We start from the raw sequence: 19,321 nt of genomic DNA, 5'->3' as shown, positions 1-19,321 counted from the left end.
GGTTCAAGCTTGGCCACCACAGTTGTGTCCAGGCCAGGCTGCAGCTGGCTTTGGGCTAGGCCATCTGGGTTTGGTCGGGCCGCCGTGGCTCTGGGCTGGGCCATCCCAGCTGGTTCCAGGCTGTGCTGCACTGCTCAGCCCTCTCCTGGGTCCAAGCCAAGCCACCCAGGTTCGTGGCTGATCCATGCCTCCCGGGTTCGGCAAATTGCACCAAATTTCATGGTGCCCTAGGCAGCTGTGTGCTGCATATGTGGCAGCACCAGCTCCAGCGACCAGCCCTATCCCCCAGCTGGTCCCGCCACAGACTGTGTTCGTAGATGTCAACTTTCTCCAGCGCTGGTGGGTGCCTACATCCCCCTGCCCCTGGGGTGCTGGGGCTCTGAACTGCCAGGCCCAGAGGTGCTGGGACTGTGAACTGCTGAGCCTAGAGGTGCCAGGGCTATGAACTGCCACGTCCAGATGTTCCAGGGCTGTGAACTGCCAGGCTTAGAGATACTGGGGCTATGAACTGCCAGGCCCAGAGCTGCTGGCTGAGGCTCACCTTTGGGAAGCTCTGGTACAAATTAAGCTAGGGCTCTGGGCAGCCTCTCTAGGACCAGGACCTCTCACTCCCATGTGCTTGAGGATTTTGGGGAGTCTCTGGAACGATCCCCGGTCTCCTTTAGAAACGTTCCTTCTCCCCCCGCCCTGGGGTCTGGATGTCTCCTTTCTGTCCAGTCACTAACAGGGAGGCATCTATGCACGATGCCCCCTTAATGCGGGCAGAAGCTGCTGGAGCCCAGGGGCGGTGGGGCCGCCAGAGGGCAGGGTCTGGGTCAGGGGGCTGGATGTGCAAGGTTGATCGCTAGGACCCAGGAGCAGCTGGGTGGGAACGAGCGCTGGGCTCCGGCCCGGCAGCAGGAAGTGACTCGCAGCCGCTGCGGTGACTCTGGCTCCCAGCGAGATCCCCGAGCCCCGGCGGCTGGTGCTGGGAGCCCGGAGCCCTGGCTGCAGCCGGGAGAGGGGAATCTCCAGCAGGGCCCTTCCCGCTGCTCCCCAGGAGCCTCTCCCAGGGCAGAGCCCCCAGCCCGGCCCGGCCCCTGCCCCGGGGGGCCCCGCTCGGAGGGAAGGTGAGAGAGACCCGCCCCCCCCGGCACCCCCGGGCTGCAGAGGGAGGTTTGGCCCCGGGCTGCTCCCAGCGGAGCTGGCTGCGATTCCCGCCCGGGGCCCGGGAAAGCTGCCGCCGAGGGTGACCAGATGTCCCGATTTTATAGGGACGGTCCCAATTTTTTTTTTAAACAGGCTCCTATTACCCCCCACCCCCTGTCCCGATTTTTCACACTTACTCTCTGGTCACCCTACTGCCGCCAGCCCCCGCCCTGCCGAACAGGCCCATTGGGGGGAGGGAAATTCCTGCATTTCTGAACCAGGAACCTCCCCGCCCCCACAGGGCTGGGAAAACTGACCAGACTCCCAGTGCTGGAGCCTGACCCCACTGGCCAGAGGCTGCTGTGAAATACGCAGGGAAGCTGTCGGGATTCCTGTCCCTGTCCCTGGCTCAGAGCTCTGCTTCCTAGTTTTATTGCTGCAGCTTTAGTATTCTTTACATCCCCCTGCTTTTGGTCAGTTATTAATTCCCTACTAGATCCATGTGGGGCAGCTTGTCACAGGTATTTCTCACAGCCATGCATAGCCTTGTCTTTCAGTATTTTTTCTTTTTCCCTCCACTTTTCTGGTTTTCCTTGTTTACTATTCCTGGATCAGCCTGTGGCTGGCAGGTGTGTGGGAAATGAGAAGACCCTGCCCTGCTCCGTGTGCTGGGGGGACAAGGAGCTCTCACCTTCTCCCACCCCCTGAAGCCTCCTGGCTGCTCTGAGCAGCAGGGGTCTGAGTTTGTTACTCTCGCCCTCCCAGAGCTTGAGGTTCTTTTCCTTTTCCTGTGACTAGCAGGACTGTGGCTGGGGCAGCAGGTGCTGAGTGGGGGACTCTTGTTGTTTCAGATGCCGGTGACCTTCGAGGAGGTGGCTGTGTATTTCACCCAGGGGCAGGGGCTCTGCTGGACCCCGCTCAGAGAGCCCTCTACAGGGACGTCATGCTGGAGAACTACGAGACGGTGACCTCGCTGGGTAAGGGATTCCCGTCCCCTCAGCTATTCTAAGCCCTGAGGTCTGCATGTCTGACTCTGCTCAGTTGGATTAGGAAGGAGTGGGGTCACATAGTGCCGTGGCTCTCAACCAGGGGCCCCTGTGGGGCTGCGAGCAGGTTTCAGGGAGGCCACCAAGCAGGGCCAGAATTAGATTTGCTGAGGCCCAGGGCACAAAATGGAAGCCCCACTGCATGGGGCTGAAGATAAAGCCTGAGCAACTTAGGTTTATGCCGCCTCGTGTTGTATGAAACCCTGGGGAATTGTCCTGCTCACTACCCCCTAATGCTGGCCCTGGCATTTATACGCAAAAAACAATTGGTGTGGCAGAGGTGGGCCGTGGCGTTTTTATACTATGTTGGTGGGGGGTGTGGAAGGGACTCAGACAGAAAAACTTGAGAACCCCAGTGCATTCCACAGCTCCACTGTGAGAGAGACTTGCATCTCCATACCCCCTTCGAGGGAACAAGGAGGTCAGAAACCTAAAGGACAGGCTAATTCATCTCTCCATCCCGTCTCTCCAGCTGTCAAGGGGCCAGAAGCAGGGGATTGCCCTGCCTGTGTTATTTCTCCTTCACACTCTGCTGACTGGCCCTCTTGGGACTAGCTCCACCCCTGGGGAGGCTCTCAGTGCTGCAGGCTCAGGGCTGCTGGGACAGGTTGTACAGGTGGGGGTGCTGAGATCCATCGAACCAAACTGTAAACCCTGGATCTAATGGAAACCACTTCAATCCAGGAGGTGCAGCAGCTCCCCCAGCATGGCTAGTTTCAGCACCTACGTGCTGGTTTGGAAATAGGCAGGAGTTTAACACCAGAGCTCTGCGTACCAGAGAGTCCCCCAGATGCATCTACCCTGAGGCTTCCTAGTGAGGGCGTGACAACACCCCACCCCCACCGCGAGATGTCTGCTGCTGCCAAAGGGTCTGAGTTACCACAGTCGCTCGTAGGGCCAAGTAAACCTCAAGGAACGTTCCCTATGACAAATACTCTGCAAGACTCCGGACTTTGCATGATTTCACCCCCTGCGCAGGATTCCCCATTCCCAAACCTGACCTGATCGCCCGGCTGGAACGAGGGGAAGAGCCGTGGGTCTCGGATCTCCAGGCCGATGAGGAAAGGGAGAGTCCGAGAGGCACTTGCACAGGTGAGGAGTCAGGGAAACTGAGAAAGAAACATCTCGAGAGTGAAGGAAAAACCTGGGACTCCAAACACGTGCTGTGAGCGAGGACTCAGTTCTGCCCCATCTCAACCAGGTCAGGCCTGCTGTCAGCAGGTGTCGTATCATTAAGGCAAATATCAGTCACGGCTTCCCACCCATCCTGTTAGCTGTCATGACTTTCCTCCCTGACTTTCCTTCCCTGGGAGTGTTTGGGTGGGATGTGGAGGCAGAATCCAGTGTCTCCATCTCCCCAGCAGTCACTGTGTTGTGTTTTCCCTCTTTGCTATTCCCCTTTCTGTCCTTTCTCCCCGGCACAGGCAGTGACTCCTGTCTGGATTCTCTCTCTCCCAGCAGGTGATAGGACAGTGAGTGAGAACAAGGGGGAGAATCAGCAGCAGGAAGGTCCTGAGCAAGTGGAACCACAGGAGACGTTTTTGAGAAGAGCTGAAGGGAATTTTTCCCAGTGCTTGGAACAAGGAAATGCCTGGGGAGATCGACACAGATCAGAGATGCAGCTGGGAAACTATCCTGGGAAGAAACTGGATGAATCTATTCAAGGCGGTGGAAGATGCAAGAATCCCAAGAAAACCACAGTCCAGCAGACAAGTCACAGTGAAGAAAAACCCTACAAATACCTTGATTGTGGGAAAAGTTTCCGTGTCAGTACATTCCTTATTAGACATTGGAGAACCCACACAGGAGAGAAGTCCTATAAATGCATAGAGTGTGGGAAATGCTTCAGTAAAAAGCTACGTCTTCTTATACACCAGAGAGTGCACACAGGAGAGAGACCATATAAGTGCCTTCAGTGTGGGAAAACTTTCAGTCAGAGTTCACACCTTACTGTACATCAGAAACTGCACACAGGCGAGAGACCATATAGATGCTGTGAGTGTGGAAGAAGTTTCAGCTTGAAATCAACCCTTAATTCACATCAGAAAACCCACTCAGGTGAGAAACCCCATAAATGCCTGGACTGTGGGAAAACTTTCACTCAGCGCTCAAACTTTAATAAACACAGGAAAATCCACACGGGAGAGAGACCATATAAATGCCTTCAGTGTGGTAGAAGTTTCATTCAGCACTCAGACTTTATTAGACATCCATGTCTGAGGACAAGAGAGAGACGCTACAAATGCCTTCAGTGTGAGAAACTTTTCTGTGCGGGATCGGACCTTATTAAACATGAGAGAATCCACACTAGTGAGAAACTATATAAATGCGTGGACTGTGGGAAAAGTTTTGGTCAGAGCTCATACCTTATTAAACATAGGAAAATCCACACAGGAGAGAGACCTTGTAAATGTTTTGAGTGTGGGAAAAGTTTCTTTTATCAATCAGGCCTTGTTAAGCATCAGAGAATCCATACAGGTGACAAACCCTATACATGCCTCGAGTGTGGGAAAAGTTTTGTTGAGAGAATAAAACTTACTAGACATCAGGCAATCCACACAGGAGAGCGATCGTATAAATGCTTGGACTGTGGGGAAAGCTTCATTCGGAAGTCACAACTTACTATACACCAGAGAGTTCACACCGGAGATAGACCCTTTAAATGCTTTGACTGTGGGGAAAGTTTTAGTCAGAGGTCACATCTTACTGCACATCAGAGAACCCACACAGGAGAGAGACCTTATAAATGCCAGGAGTGTGGGAAAAGTTTTATTTATAACTCAAAGCTTACTACACATCAGAAAACCCACACAGAAGAGAGACCTTATAAATGCCAGGAGTGCGGGAAAAGTTTTATTTATAACTCACACCTTACTACACATCAGAGAACCCACACGGGAGAGAGACCCTATGGATGCCTTGAGTGTGGGAAAAGTTTTATGGCAAGTTCATCCCTTATTAAACATGGACGAATCCACACGGGAGAAAAACCCTACAAATGTCTCAAGTGTGGGAAAAGTTTTATGGAAAGTTCATCCCTTACTCAACATGTGAGAATCCACACAGGAGAAAGACCTTACAAATGCCTCAAGTGTGGGAAAAGTTTCAATATGAAATCAGCCCTTAATACACATCACAAAACTCACACAGGAGAGAAACCCCATAAATGCCTGGAGTGTGGGAAAACTTTCAGTCTGCGCTCCTACCTTACTCAACATGGGAGAATCCACACAGGAGAGAGACCTTATAAATGCCTTGAGTGTGGGGAAAGCTTCAATAGGAGCTCAAAGCTCTCCAAACACCGGAAAATCCACAAAGGTGAGAGACCCTAGAAATAGCTTAACTGCTGGAAAAGATTCCATTTGACTGCACACATCAGTGATCAACACAACAGAGAGACCTTGAATGTGGGGGAAGCATCATTTGGTGTTTCCAGAGTATCAGGGATCCACAAATCCGCACAGGGAAGAAACATCTGAGACGTTCTTAGTGTGGAAAATGCTCCAAGTGGAGCTAACCCTGCATTGGATATAAGAGACTCCTCCATACGGCAGGGAAATTCTCTGAGTGCCCTGACTAGGACTGGCCATGATGACAAATGTATTTCCTCGTTCCCACACACATCAGGGGTGTTTGGCTCCCCAGGATCCAGCTGCCCGTCGCTGGGATGAGGATCCAGCAGCAGCTGGTCAGTGACCCTCCGGCTCTGCCTGGTCTAAGCAAACCCCAGGCAGAGGAGGAGAAGCCTCGATCAGCCCCTCCTCCCTGCTGCAGCCCTGGCAGCTGAGCAGATAGGCCAAAGGTGGGGGAAGGAAGAGAGAGAAACTCCTCCGGACGCTCCCTGTTTGACTGAAGTTCCCCCCTCTTCCTTCCCCTCCCAACCGGGATGTCCCTGCCATGGAGAGAAGGAGAAGGATACTTGGGCCAGGCCCCATCTTCACTCTAAGCACTGATCCTCACCCTCCATCTTCTACCACTCCTTGGGCTGGGCTCCCCACTGATCTGGAGCTGTTCTCTGCAGGGGGAGTGTCCCAGGGGGCTGGTAACTCCTCCCCTCCCCAAATCCCCAGGGCGCTGGGCTCTGGGGGATCAAATATTGAGGGACCAGGAGGATGGGTTATGGGGAGGGAACTGGGGATGGAATGGTTGGGGCTGGTGGAGCTGGGAAGCAGGAGGTGCTGGGGTATTGGGGATGATAGGCTAAGAGGCAAGGGAGAGCACAGGGGCAGAGAAGTGCTGCCTCTCATCACTCACCCCTTCTGCCCCATCTGCATTCAGATAGCACCACTGAGAGGGCCTGATTCCCACAGAGCCATTTGGGGAAGGCCGAGAGATCCCACCTTTGCTTCTGAACATCTGTTTATGGTAGGAAATGTGGTCGGGATTAGCCAGCGCATCTCTGAGACCCTCCACCAGATTTCCTACTATAACCTCATCCTGAGCATCTTATGTGTAAGGCTAAGATTTTGTCATGGATATTTTTAAGAAAAGTCATGGACAGGTGACAGGCAATAAAGAAATATTTACAGCAGCCTGTGACCTGTCTGTGACATTTACTAATAATATCTGTGACAAAATGGGGTGGGAAAAAGGTGCAACACCCATTGCTGGGGCTCTGAGGTCCCATGGCAGCCAGGCAGATGTGGGGGCCCTGGCTGAGAGCTGCATGGGCCCCCTGCCACCCGTGGCTTGGAGCTCTGGGACCCCTGCCCCCATGACGACTCAGATCTGGAGGCCACCCCTAAGAGCCGGTTGCTGCGGTGAACACCCATGGCCTGTAGCAGCTCAGAGCTCCGGGGGACAGCTGTTGGATACTATGGGCAGCAGGGGTCCCCCTACTGCTCAGAGCCGCCATGGGCTGAAGTCACAGATTCCGTGACTTCCATTACCTTCATAAAAAAATTGAAGCCTTACTTATGTCTTCTGACTCCCTCCCTTTAGCAGAGTGATCGTTAGTCCCTGTGTTCCCCCTCTGGGCCTGGATGGTCTCATTCCCAGATAGTCTCACATTACTGCAGACTCTGCTGAAAAGCATTTAGTGTTTGTATATTTTCTGCCTCATGCACCTTCTGTGCTATCGCAGGGCGATGTGGTGAGTGAGGGTTTCCCCTCCTTTCCCCATCACTGTCACCCTCCACACAGCAGCCTCCGTGCAACTGATGGAGACTTTTATCCTGTTACTGTTCTACCCCTTCACCTCCAAAGGTGTCACTTACCACTGTGTCCCTGGCTCTCCATGCTTAGGAATCACAGTTCTGATGTCTGTGATCCTAAGTCAGACTCCAGAGGACTGGAGAAGGAAGTGTTACAGATCTGGGAGTGGGCGGGGAAATCCCATTGAATCTAAAGCATAGTTTGACACTTCAGATCTTTCAGAGTAGCTGCCGTGTTAGTCTGCAAAAAGAACAGGAGAACTTGTGGCACATTAGAGGCTAATAAATTTATTGTAGCATAAGCTTTCATGGGCTACAGCCCACTTCATCGGATGCAGGTAGTGGAAAATACAGAAGGAAGAAATATACATAGGAACCATGAAACAATGGGTATTACCACACACATTATAAGGAGAGTGATCAGTTAAGGTGAGCTGTGGTCAGCAGGAGAGAAAAAGAACTGTTTGTAGTGGTAATGAAAATGGCCCATTTCCAGCACTTGACAAGGAGATATAAGGAACTGGGGTGGGAGGGTGGAGATAAGCATGGGGATCTTGTAGCCCTGTTTGCATCTACTGGTGAAATTGCTTCCCGGCTTCTTCTAGGCTAGTCCAGATCATTTGTAGATGGGAAGACTTGTGTTTCTTTCTCTTTCTTTTAGTATAATGATGCTAAAACTTTTGCAACTAATACAACCAAATAATGAGGCGAGAAGTGAACCTGGTTTAACCGCTACAGAAGAAAATGGGTACATTTATTTTCCTGATTTTGAGTCTGAAAGGATTCACTAAGATCTCATTTTATGAACATGAAAGTGTTGTATAGCCCACCCTGGATTGTGGGTTTATCTCTCTTTGTGAAGGCCATTTGGTCACAAACGTTGATATTTAATTCGAAAGGATGTAACTCGGATTTACTGAGGACTTCCTGAAGGGTTAAAATCCATGTGCATTTTATATAACAACCTGGTATATGGACTGTGCCAGCTCCTTCTCAGACCCAAAGTCCAGAGTGTGGTCAAGAGACCAGAGGCCTAGCAAATAGTGATTAGTTAAAAGAAAGCTGGGGTAAACAAATAATCTTGTTTTGCTAAAATAGGCCTGGTCAGCAAATTGCCAGGTGTTGGAGCTAAGAACTAAATAACTGTGTCTTATTCAAAGTTGCAAATTGAACAAAGGATCCCTGTTCCTATTGTGTCAGTCTCTTCTGTAGAGAACATTCTTCCCACAGATCCAACCTTGAGTTTATGAAGAGTTGGCGCATGTCAGTATAAGATATGGCATCCTTTCACCTTCCTTCCCAGGGACCAGTGCCTGCCTTAAGACATAAAGGGGATAATCTTTATTGTCATATACTTTCACTGTTTCTTGGCTTTAACCCCTAGGAATGTACCTGGTGGACAATCAGAGGAGTTGCTCCATTCCTATAGACCCCAAATCAGAATTCAACATATATATTTTATACTAATAACATTTAATCAAAGTATTATTTAAATGTTAACTTGCTAACTTGAGACCATGGGCGGAGACATTATGTAACCTTTTAATCACTGGCTAATGTGCGGTCTTGTCTTGCTGCAAAACCTATCCCGGGGTGTGGAACTGCCTACCCCATCGCTTTCCCGCCTATTAAAAAGTCTATATATTCTGTTGTAATCAATTGATTGACAGTGTCTCTGAGGCTAATAAGCCAGGTGACACTCCACCAGCGCTTTGTGTAATAAACTCCTATGCTTGGTTTCTACACGGTATGGATTTATGTCCTTCACTTCACGACACAAAGGATAATTTGCCAAAATAGTCCTTTTTTAGATTGTTATTTTAATCTTTATCTATCATCTTTGTCATGGGATTTTTTTCTGTGGTTTGCACAATGACAGTGACCAGTATCTCCCAGCACAACCACTGATGGTGCGAGCTAGATTCACAGTGCAAGAGACAGGGTAATGAAGTTACTGCCTGATCCCTTCAGTAATGCGAGGTACCGTTTGAAGGGGGGGTGGGGAACAGATCTGGGAAACTGCTGGGTTTGCTCCTCAGAGCCAGATGGCTGAGAACTGTGAACTCGCTGCATCAGAGCCACAGAGTGACTAGGCTTGGCCTGTCAGTGTCATTTGAAGCTGCCCCTGAACTCTAAAGGACCATGAATGATGCCCCAAAAATAATGGGGGGAAGGGGCAGTATCTCCCTATTGCTGAAATGCTGCGGTTGGGTACAGGCTAGAAAGGAGCTGGGGATGTCAACAGACCTGGGCAGCCTTGAAGCCAGACCGACCCGCATCATTGAGGCCAGAGGGAGATGAGGAACCTGACAGCCCAGCTGATCACTCCCCTCCCCATCTACCCCAGTGTCCTGTGTTTTGATGACAGAGATTCTCTTTGCCCCACTCACCCCACACTGATCCCTCTTGTGACTAACCCCCTGTGCCCCACGTTCCTCACTTGCCTATGGTTCTGATATGTAGTGTACTAAGAGTGACTGGTGGGGGATCATGGGAGAGTTCATGATCTGCTCAATATTATGCCAATGAAATGCAGATAACCTCACTGCATGTAGAATGATGAGATTTTATTGTATGTTTGCTACTAGGGTGACTATATTCCAGGTGCCCAAAAAGAGGACAGTGATGAGGGGTGGGAACCTGGGGCGGGGGGGTCAGTTGTGGATGCTGGAGGGGGTGCGGTGGGGGTACTCATGAGGTGAGGTCAGTGTCGGTCACTGTCACAGTGGGAGGGCAGTTGCGCAAGCCCGGAACGCAGTGACAGCCCATCCATCAGCACCTACCTGCGGGACCTCCTGCCCAGGGCTGAGGCCTCGGTGGGTGGGATCCAGCAGCAATCAATCAGCTGCAGCTGTAGGGAAATAAACCAATCAGCTGTGGATGCTAGGGAATAGATTAATTGGGAAGCTGACCAATCAGGGCTATTTCTGAGCTGCAGCCCCTCTGCTCTGCAAAACCCCTGGACATTTGTTGTTATAGGAAGACCCTGCTCAGACAGAAAGCAGGTTCAAAAAAGAGGCTCTGTCCAGGAAGACCCAGAGGTAAGGTAACCCTGTTTGTTACTGAGATATATCGTCATTCTGGGGAATGCCCACAGACTAGCTTCTCAGAGACCACAAAGGACCGACCATTGGTTTTAGAAAGCTATGATTTGACCCTCCACCCACAGGAAGAAAGGAGTAAACAAAGACATTTACAATTCACATGAAGGACAGTTTGGAGCTCCCATACCTATGGAGTTGGCTGACATTCCCCAGCAAAGACTTTTCCACTATAAAGGGTCTGAGTATCCGAAGGTGGGGGAGGGGATGGCCTCTGGTCACCTCCCCTCCCCATCTGTACTCCCACTAACAAAATTACTTGAAAGACAATAGGAGCATCATTGAACTGGGGAGAGTGGTCCTTGCTGGAAGGCTTTCCAGTGAGCAGGGACTGCTGAAAGCTCTGAGGTGAGAGAAATCCCTTTGTTTGTAATGGGGCATCTACACTTCAAATCTAAGGTGACCTACCAGTATATTAGGTTGATTTACAGCCACCGCAGTAATTACTGCTGTCATAAACAGATAGCTAAGGGTTAACGTCTCTTTCACCTGGAAAGAAGTAATCTGAAACACCTGACCAGAGGACCAATCAGGAAACAGGACTTTTTCAAATCTGGGGGGAGGGAAGTTTGTGTCTGAGTCCTTTGTTCTGGTTTTCTGTCTGACTCTCTCTCGGCTATGAGAGGATTTCTATTTCCTGCTTTCTAATCTTCTGTTTCCAAGTTGTGAGTACAAAGATGGTTTGTTGTTTTGTATTTACATGTCTATAGTTGCTGGAGTGCTTTGAATTGTATTCTTTTTGAATAAGGATGTTTATTCAATATTCTTTTAAGCAAATGACCCTGTATTTGTCACCTTAATACAGAGAGACCATTTTTATGTACTTTTTCTTTCTTTTTATATAAAGCTTTCTGTTTAAGACCTGTTGGAGTTTTTCTTTAGTGGAGAACTCCAGGGAATTGAGTCTGTGCTCACCAGGGAATTGGTGGGAGGAAGAAGTCAGGGGGACATCTGTGTGTGTTAGATTTACTAGCCTGACTTTGCATTCCCTCTGGGTGAAGAGGGAAGTGCTTGTGTTTCCAGGACTGGAAATAGAGAGGGTGGACTCCCTCTGTTTAGATTCACGGAGTTTGCTTCTGTGTATCTCTCCAGGAACACCTGGAGGGGGGGAAGGGAAAAGGTTTATTTCCCTTTGTTGTGAGACTCAAGGGATTTGGGTCTTGGGGTCCCCAGGGAAGGTTTTTTGGGGGACCAGAGTGCCCCAAAACACTCTAATTTTTTGGGTGGTGGCAGCTTTACCAGGTCCAAGCTGGTAACTAAGCTTGGAGGTTTTCATGCTAACCCCCATATTTTGGACGCTAAGGTCCAAATCTGGGACTAGGTTTATAACTGCAATAGCTGATGTCTACGCTACTCTCCTGGGGTCGCTGGGACGTGTCCTGCTGAGGAGCGCTTCCACCGACCTAAGAGAGGCAGCGTGGGGAGCTGAGAGCCCAGTTTCTCATCTCCTCCAGCAGCAGCTCCCTCCATAGGCGCCAACTTGCCCTCTGCCCTGGGGGTGCTCCACCCCACCCCTGAATTTCTCTTACCCCACCCCTTCTCCAAAGTCCCCATGCCACCCTGCCTTTTCCCACTCCAGCCCTGCTGTCATAAACAGATAGTCAAGGGTTAATAGAACAGAAGTACTTCATGTCTCTTTTGCCTGTAAAGGGTAAAGTTCAGAGAGCATGGCTGTCCCCTGACCAGAGGACCAATCAGGGGACAGGATACTTTCAAATCTTGAAGGAGGGAAGTTTTTGTGTGCTGTTAGTGTTTGGTTGTTGTTCTCTCTGGGTTCTGAGAGTGACCAGACATGCAACCAGGTTTCTCTCCAATCTCTCTGATACAGTCTTTTATATGTCTAGAATAGTAAGTACTAGGTAGATAAAGCGAGTTAGGCTTATGTTTGTTTTCTTTATTTGCAAATGTGTATTTGGCTGCAAGGAGTTCAAATGTGTATTTTGCAGAAAGGATTTTAATTTGTACTCGTATACTTAGGCTGGGAGGGTATTCCCAGTGTCTATAGCTGAAAGACCCTGTACCTATTCCATTTTAAATTTACAAAGATAACTTTTACTGTTTTTTCTTTCTTTAATTAAAAGCTTTTCTTGTTTAAGAACCTGATTGTTTGTTTGTTTGATTATTCTGGTGAGGCCCCAGGAGACTGGGTCTGGATCCACCAGAGAATTGGTGGGGAGAAAGGAGGAGAGAGAGGTTAATTTTCTCTCTGTATTAGGATTACTTTCGCTCTCAGGGAGAGGGAAGAGAGAAAGAGGGGGGGAGGTGGATTTTCCTCTCTGTTTTAAGATACAAGGAGTTTGAATCACAGTAATCTTCCAGGGTAACCCAGAGAGGAGAAGCCTGGGAGAGGCAACGGTGAGGGAAAGGGTTTACTTTCCTTGTGTTAAGATCCAGAGGGTCTGGGTCTTGGGGGTCCCCGGGCAAGGTGTTGTGGGGACCAGAGTGTACCAGGCACTGGAATTCCTGGTTGGTGGCAGCACTACAGATTTTAAGCTAGTAATTAAGCTTAGAAGAATTCATGCTGGTACCCATCTTTTGGATGCTAAGGTTCAGAGTGGGGAATTATACCATGACACCTGCCCCCTTCTCCCATGTCCCCAGCCCTGCCCTGTCTCCTCTCCGCCTCCTCCCCTGAGTGCACCACATCCCTGCTCCTTCCCCTCCCTCCCGGAAAGTCCTAAGCGCCACCAAATAGCTGTTAGGTGGTTGGCAGGGGGAAGCACTGGGAGGGAGGGAGGAGGAGGAGGAGCGGGGATGTGGCATACTGTGGGGGCGGGGGGGAGAAGGAGGCCAGGAGGGAGGAGCTTGGCTGCCAGTGGGTACGGAGCACCTGCTAATTTTTCCCTGTGAGTGCTCCGGACCCTGTTCTCTGTAAAGAGTGAGGGAAGCCACCTGAGGCTTCTCATCCCCTACCCCCCGTTCCCTGCTGGGAGTGTGGGAAAGCCACCTGGGACTCCTCTTGCCCCCCATCATTCCCCTCTCAAGTTGACACCAGACCACTGATAACTGCTCAGAGTACAGTTTTTCTACCAGTTATGCACCCACCTTATAATAATTTCATCTAGACCAGGCATAGGCAACCTATGGCACGGGTGCCGAAGGTGGCACACAAGCTGATTTTCAGTGGCACTCACACTGCCCAGGTCCTGGCCACCAGTCTGGGGGGCTCTGTATTTTAATTTAATCTTCAGTGAAGCTTCTTAAACATTTTTAAAACCTTATTTACTTTACAGACAACAATAGTTTAGTTACATATTATACACTTATAGAAAGAGACCTAAAAACGTTAAAATGTATGACTGGCACTCAAAACCTTCAATTAGAGTGAATAAATGAAGATTCGGCACATCGCTTTTGAAAGGTTGCCGGCCCCTGATGTAGACCAACAAATTCGTCCCTGCTGATCAGAACTGAGTCTAACCTGCTGTCCCCTGGTTACTTCCCCCACCATCAGAAAGCAGAAGTTGTCCCTGACATGTTCCCAGCATCTATTGCACATTGGGTGCTGATGCCAACTCCTAGCTGCAGCGCTCCGCTTCCCGCCACCGGTGAGTGTGGGGAGGTTGGGGAAAGGACGCCCCTCACAGTCACCAGCAGCGGGAAGTGGAGCAACATGGCCCCAGCCCACTCTGCTTCCCTTGCCTGGCCCCAGGCATGTCACCCCGGGGGGGGGGGAAGGGGGTAGAGAAAGGTTCCCCCACACACACACACACACACTCACCCGCGATGGAAAGTGGAGTGCTGTGGCTGGGAGCTGGCTGGGGCTGGGCTGTTCTGCTTCCCACTGGTGAGTGCAGGGGTGGGGAGATACCTTCCCACAAACCCTCTCCCCCGAGCAACGGGGCTGGGGCCGGGGCCAGGGCAAGGGAAGCAGAGTGGGCTGCTTCAGGTCCCCACTAATCCCCTGGGCCATGTGGGACCTGTGGGGCCCCTAAAAGTGCCCCCAAATCTCCTGTCTCCCAGACCCTTGGGGAGGAGGTCTAGGGGGCTGCGTAGGGCACCCAATGGCTAGGGACAGCCCTGGGAGCAAGGACTCAGATTCTTCTGCTATTCAATTCCAGCGGGGTGGGGCGTAAAAGGAAAGTTCCCCAAAATAGCAGGACCCTTCTGCTTATCTCTGTGCAGGGGTCAGCACCATCATGGTGCACGACAGTCACTTGACATTACTGGGCTCAGTGACAGACATTGGCGGCGGGCAGGAGGGAGCTCTGAGCTGAGGCGGGGGTTGGGGTGTGGGAGAGGGTACAGGCTCTGGGCTAGGAGTGCGGGTTCTAGGGTGGGGCCAGAAATGAGAAGTTCAGGGTGCAGGATGGGGCTATGGGCTGCAGCAGGGGAGTTAGATGTGGGGAGGGTGAGGGATCTGGTGGAGGTGCAGGCTGTTGTGTGGGGCTGGGGATGAGAGATTTCGGGTGGAGGAGGGAGCTCCAGGCTGGGGCTGAAGGGTTCAGAGTGCAGAAAGCAGCTCAGGGCTGGGACAGGAGATTGTGGCATGTGAGGGCTCCAGCTGGGGGTTCAGGCTCTGGGGTGGGGCTGTGGATGAGGGGTTTAACGTGCTGTAGGAGGGTGCTGGGACTGAGGGTTTCAGAGGGGGATCAGGGCTGGAGCAGGAGGGTCGGGCATGGGGGGGTGAGGGCTCTGGGGTGAGGTTGGGGATGATGGTTTGGGGTGCAGGATGGTGCTCCAGGATGGGACCAAGAGGTTTGGAGGGCGGGAGGGGGATCGGGGCTGGGGCAGGAGGGTGGGGCACAGGAGGTGTGTTCAGGCTCCATGCAGTGCTTACCTCAAACAGCTCCTGGAAGCGGCAGCATGACCCCCCTCTGGCTCCTACTTGACCTGCCCTGTCCTCAGGTGCCCCACCCCCCACAGCTCCCATTTGCCGTGGTTCCCAGCCAAGGGGCTCAGAGCCACAGAGTCAGCGCTCAGGGAGGGGGAACGGAGGCGGCGTGCGGAGCCGCCTGGCCCTGCCTCTGCAAGCAACAGCAGGGACAGGGAGCCGCTCGTGGAGAGCGGCCCCCATGGACATCATGATTCTTACCGTGTACAGACACGTTGCTGAGCCCAGCCGACGTGCACATCTCCTGGTGTTTGGTAAAAGGAATTATTTTAGGGAAAAGTGTCAGAACGGCCACCAGCGAGAGTTGCTGGCCACACTCTGAGGCCACCAAAATTTTAGTCATGAGACCCCCTGGGCTAGATGATGGTGATGGGCCCTTTCTGATCCTAAAGCCTGGGAGTGGAACAGGAGCCGGAGCCAGAGATGCTGCAGCGCGACCCCTGCAGCGCTAGGACCCAGGAGCAGCCGGGAGGCGGCGGTGGGGCAGCAAGCGCTGGGCTCCGGCCCGGCAGCAGGAAGTGACTCGCAGCCGCTGCGGTGACTCTGGCTCCCAGGCTCCTGGCGAGATCCCCGAGCCCCGGCGGCTGGTGCTGGGAGCCCGGAGCCCTGGCTGCAGCCGGGAGAGGGGAATCTCCAGCAGGGCCCTTCCCGCTGCTCCCCAGGAGCCTCTCCCAGGGCAGAGCCCCCAGCCCGGCCCGGCCGCTGCCCCGGGGGGCCCCGCTCGGAGGGAAGGTGAGAGAGACCCGCCCCCCCACGGCACCCCCGGGCTGCAGGGGGAGGTTTGGCCCCAGGTTGCTCCGAGCGGAGCTGGCTGCGATTCCCGCCCGGGGCCCGGGAAAGCTGCCGCCGAGGGTGACCAGATGTCCTGATTTTATAGGGACGGTCCCAATTTTTTTTTAAACAGGCTCCTATTACTCCCTCCCCTTCCTGGTTTTTCACACTTGCTCTCTGGTCACCCTACTGCCGCCAGCCCCCGCCCTGCCGAACAGGCCCATTGGGGGGAGGGAAATTCCTGCATTTCTGAACCAGGAACCTCCCCGCCCCCACAGGGCTGGGATAACTGACCAGGCTCCCAGTGCTGGAGCCTGACCCCACTGGCCAGAGGCTGCTGTGAAATACACAGGGAAGCTGTCGGGATTCCTGTCCCTGTCCCTGGCTCAGAGCTCTGCTTCCCGCATCAGCCTGTGGCTGGCAGGTGTGTGGGAAATGAGAAGACCCTGCCCTGCTCCGTGTGCTGGGGGGACACGGAGCTCCCACCTTCTCCCACCCCCTGAAGCCTCCTGGCTGCTCTGAGCAGTAGGGGTCTGAGTTTGTTACTGTCGCCCTCCCAGAGCTTGAGGTTCTTTTCCTTTTCCTGTGACTAGCAGGATTGTGGCTGGAGCAGCAGGTGCTGAGTGAGGGACTCTTGTTGTTTCAGATGCCGGTGACCTTCGAGGAGGTGGCTGTGTATTTCACCCAGGGGCAGGGGTCTCTGCTGGACCCCGCTCAGAGAGCCCTCTACAGGGACATCATGCTGGAGAACTACGAGACGGTGACCTCGCTGGGTAAGGGATTCCCATCCCCTCAGCTATTCTAAGCCCAGGGGTTTGCATGTCTGACTCTGCTCAGTTGGATTAGGAAGGAGTGGGGTCACATAGTGCTGTGTCTCTCAACCAGGGGCCCCTGTGGGGCTGCAATCAGGTTTCAGGGGGGCCACCAAGCAGGGCCAGAATGAGATTTGCTGAGGCCCAGGGCACAAATGGAAGCCCCACTGCATGGGGCAGAAGCTAAAGCCTGAGCAACTTAGTTTTATGGCTCCCCATGTTGTGTGAGACCCTGGGGAATTGCCCTGCTCACTACCCCCTAATGCAAGCTCCGGCTTTTATACACAAAAAACAGTTGATGTGGCAGAGATGGGCCCTGGCGTTTTTATACCATGTTGGTGGGGGGTGTGGGAGGGGCTCAGACAGAAAAAGTTGAGAACCCCTGGTGCAGTCCACAGCTCCACCGTGAGAGAGACTTGCATCTCCACACCTCCTTTGAGGGAACGGTCAGAAACCTAACAGGTTAATTCATCCCCGTCTCTCCAGCTGTCAAGGGGCCAGAAGCTGGGGATTGCCCTGCCTGTGTTATTTCTCCTTCACACTCTGATCACTGGCCCTCTTGGGACTAGCTCCACCCCTGGGGAGGCTCTCAGTGCTGCAGGCTCAGGGCTGCTGGGACAGGTTGTACAGTGGGGGTGCTGAGATCCATTGAACCAAACAGTAAACCCTGGATCTAATGGAAACCACTTCAAACCAGGAGGTGTGGCAGCTTTCTTAGCACAGTTAGTTCCAGCACCTACGTGCTGGTTTGGAAATAGGCTGGAGTTAAACACCAAAGCTGCACGTGCCAGAAAGTCCCCCAGACGCATCTATCCTGAGGCTTCCCAGTGAGGGCGTGACAACACCCCACCCCCACCCCGAGATGTTTGCTGCTCCCAAAGGGTCTGAGTTACCACAGTCGCTTGTAGGGCCAGGTAAAACTCAAGGAACGTTCCCTGTGACAAATACTCTGCAAGACTCTGGACTTTGCCTGATTTAACCCTTGTGCAGGATTCCCCATTCCCAAACCTGACCTGATCGCCCGGCTGGAACGAGGGGAAGAGCCGTGGGTCTCAGATCTCCAGGCCGATGAGGAAAGGGAGAGTCCGAGAGGCACTTGCACAGGTGAGGAGTCAGGGAAACTGAGACAGAAACATCTCGAGAGTGAAGGAAAAACCTGGGACTCCAAACACGTGCTGTGAGCGAGGACTCAGTTCTGCCCCATCTCAACCAGGTCAGGCCCGCAGTCAGCCGGTGTCGTATCATTAAGGCAAATATCAGTCACGGCTTCCCACCCATCCTGTTAGCTGTTGGGACTTTCCTTCCCTGGGAGTGTTTGGGTGGGATGTGGAGGCAGAATCCAGTGTCTCCATCTCCCCAACAGTCACTGTGTTGTGTTTTCCCTCTTTGCTATTTCCCTTTCTGTCTTTTCTCCCCGGCACAGGCAGTGACTCCTGTGTGGATTCTCTCTCTCCCAGCAGGTGATAGGACAGTGAGTGAGAACAAGGAGGAGAATCAGCAGCAGGAAGGTCCTGAGGAAGTGGAACCGCAGGAGACATTTTTGAGAGCTGAAGGGAATTTTTCCCAGTACTTGGAACAAGGAAGTGCCTGGGGAGATCGACACAGATCAGAGATGCAGCTGGGAAACTATCCTGGGAAGAAACTGGATGAATCTATTCAACGCGGTGGAAAATGCAAGAATCCCAAGAAAACCACAGTCCAGCAGACAAGTCCCAATGAAGAAAAACCCTACAAATGCCTTGATTGTGGGAAAAGTTTCCGTGTCAGTACGTTCCTTATTAGACATTGGAGAACCCACACAGGAGAGAAGTCCTATCAATGCATAGACTGTGGGAGAAGCTTCGGTGAGAAGTCAAGCTTTATTGTGCACCAGAGACTGCACACAGGAGAGAGACCATATAAGTGCCTTCAGTGTGGGAGAAGTTTCAGTCAGAGTTCAAACCTTACTGTACATCAGATAACCCACACAGGAGAGAGACCTTATAAATGCCAGGAGTGTGGGAAAAGTTTTTTGGAAAGTTCATCCCTTATTAAACATAGACGAATCCACACGGGAGACAAACCCTACAAATGCCTCGAGTGTGGAAAAAGTTTTATTCAGAAGTCAAATCTTACTATACACCAGAGAGTTCACACAAGAGAGAGACCCTTTAAATGCCTTACGTGTGGGAAAAGTTTCATTCAGCACTCAATGTTTATTAAGCATCAGAGAATCCACACTGGTGACAAACCCTATAAATGCCTCGACTGTGGGAAAAGTTTTGTTGTCAGAACAAAACTTACTAGACATCAGGCAATCCACACAGGAGAGAGACCCTTTAAATGTCTCGAGTGTGGAAGAATGTTTATTCAGAAGTCAAATCTTACTATCCACCAGAGAGTTCACACAAGAGAGAGACCCTTTTAAATGCATTAGTTGTGGAAGTTTCATTCAGCACTCAATGTTTTTAAGCATCAGAGAATCCACACTGGTGAC

The 19,321-nt window shown here is 52.0% G+C and overlaps 1 protein-coding gene across 1 annotated transcript in view; it reads left to right on the top strand.

The window, feature by feature from the left end:
- The window catches only part of LOC127033138 (zinc finger protein 850-like), a 47,389-nt gene that overhangs the window by 10,859 nt on the left and 17,209 nt on the right, over nt 1-19,321 (top strand). Inside the window, exons 3-4 of the mRNA XM_050920942.1 lie at nt 1,980-2,105; nt 3,153-3,266. Coding sequence (XP_050776899.1) covers nt 1,980-2,105; nt 3,153-3,266 — 240 coding nt within the window. The remainder of the gene's footprint in view (nt 1-1,979; nt 2,106-3,152; nt 3,267-19,321) is intronic.

The sequence above is a fragment of the Gopherus flavomarginatus genome, chromosome 12 (assembly GCF_025201925.1).
Source record: "Gopherus flavomarginatus isolate rGopFla2 chromosome 12, rGopFla2.mat.asm, whole genome shotgun sequence".
Lineage (NCBI taxonomy): Eukaryota > Metazoa > Chordata > Testudines > Testudinidae > Gopherus > Gopherus flavomarginatus.
The sequence above is the reverse complement of the archived record's forward strand: the minus strand, read 5'-3'. Positions and strand labels throughout refer to the sequence as shown.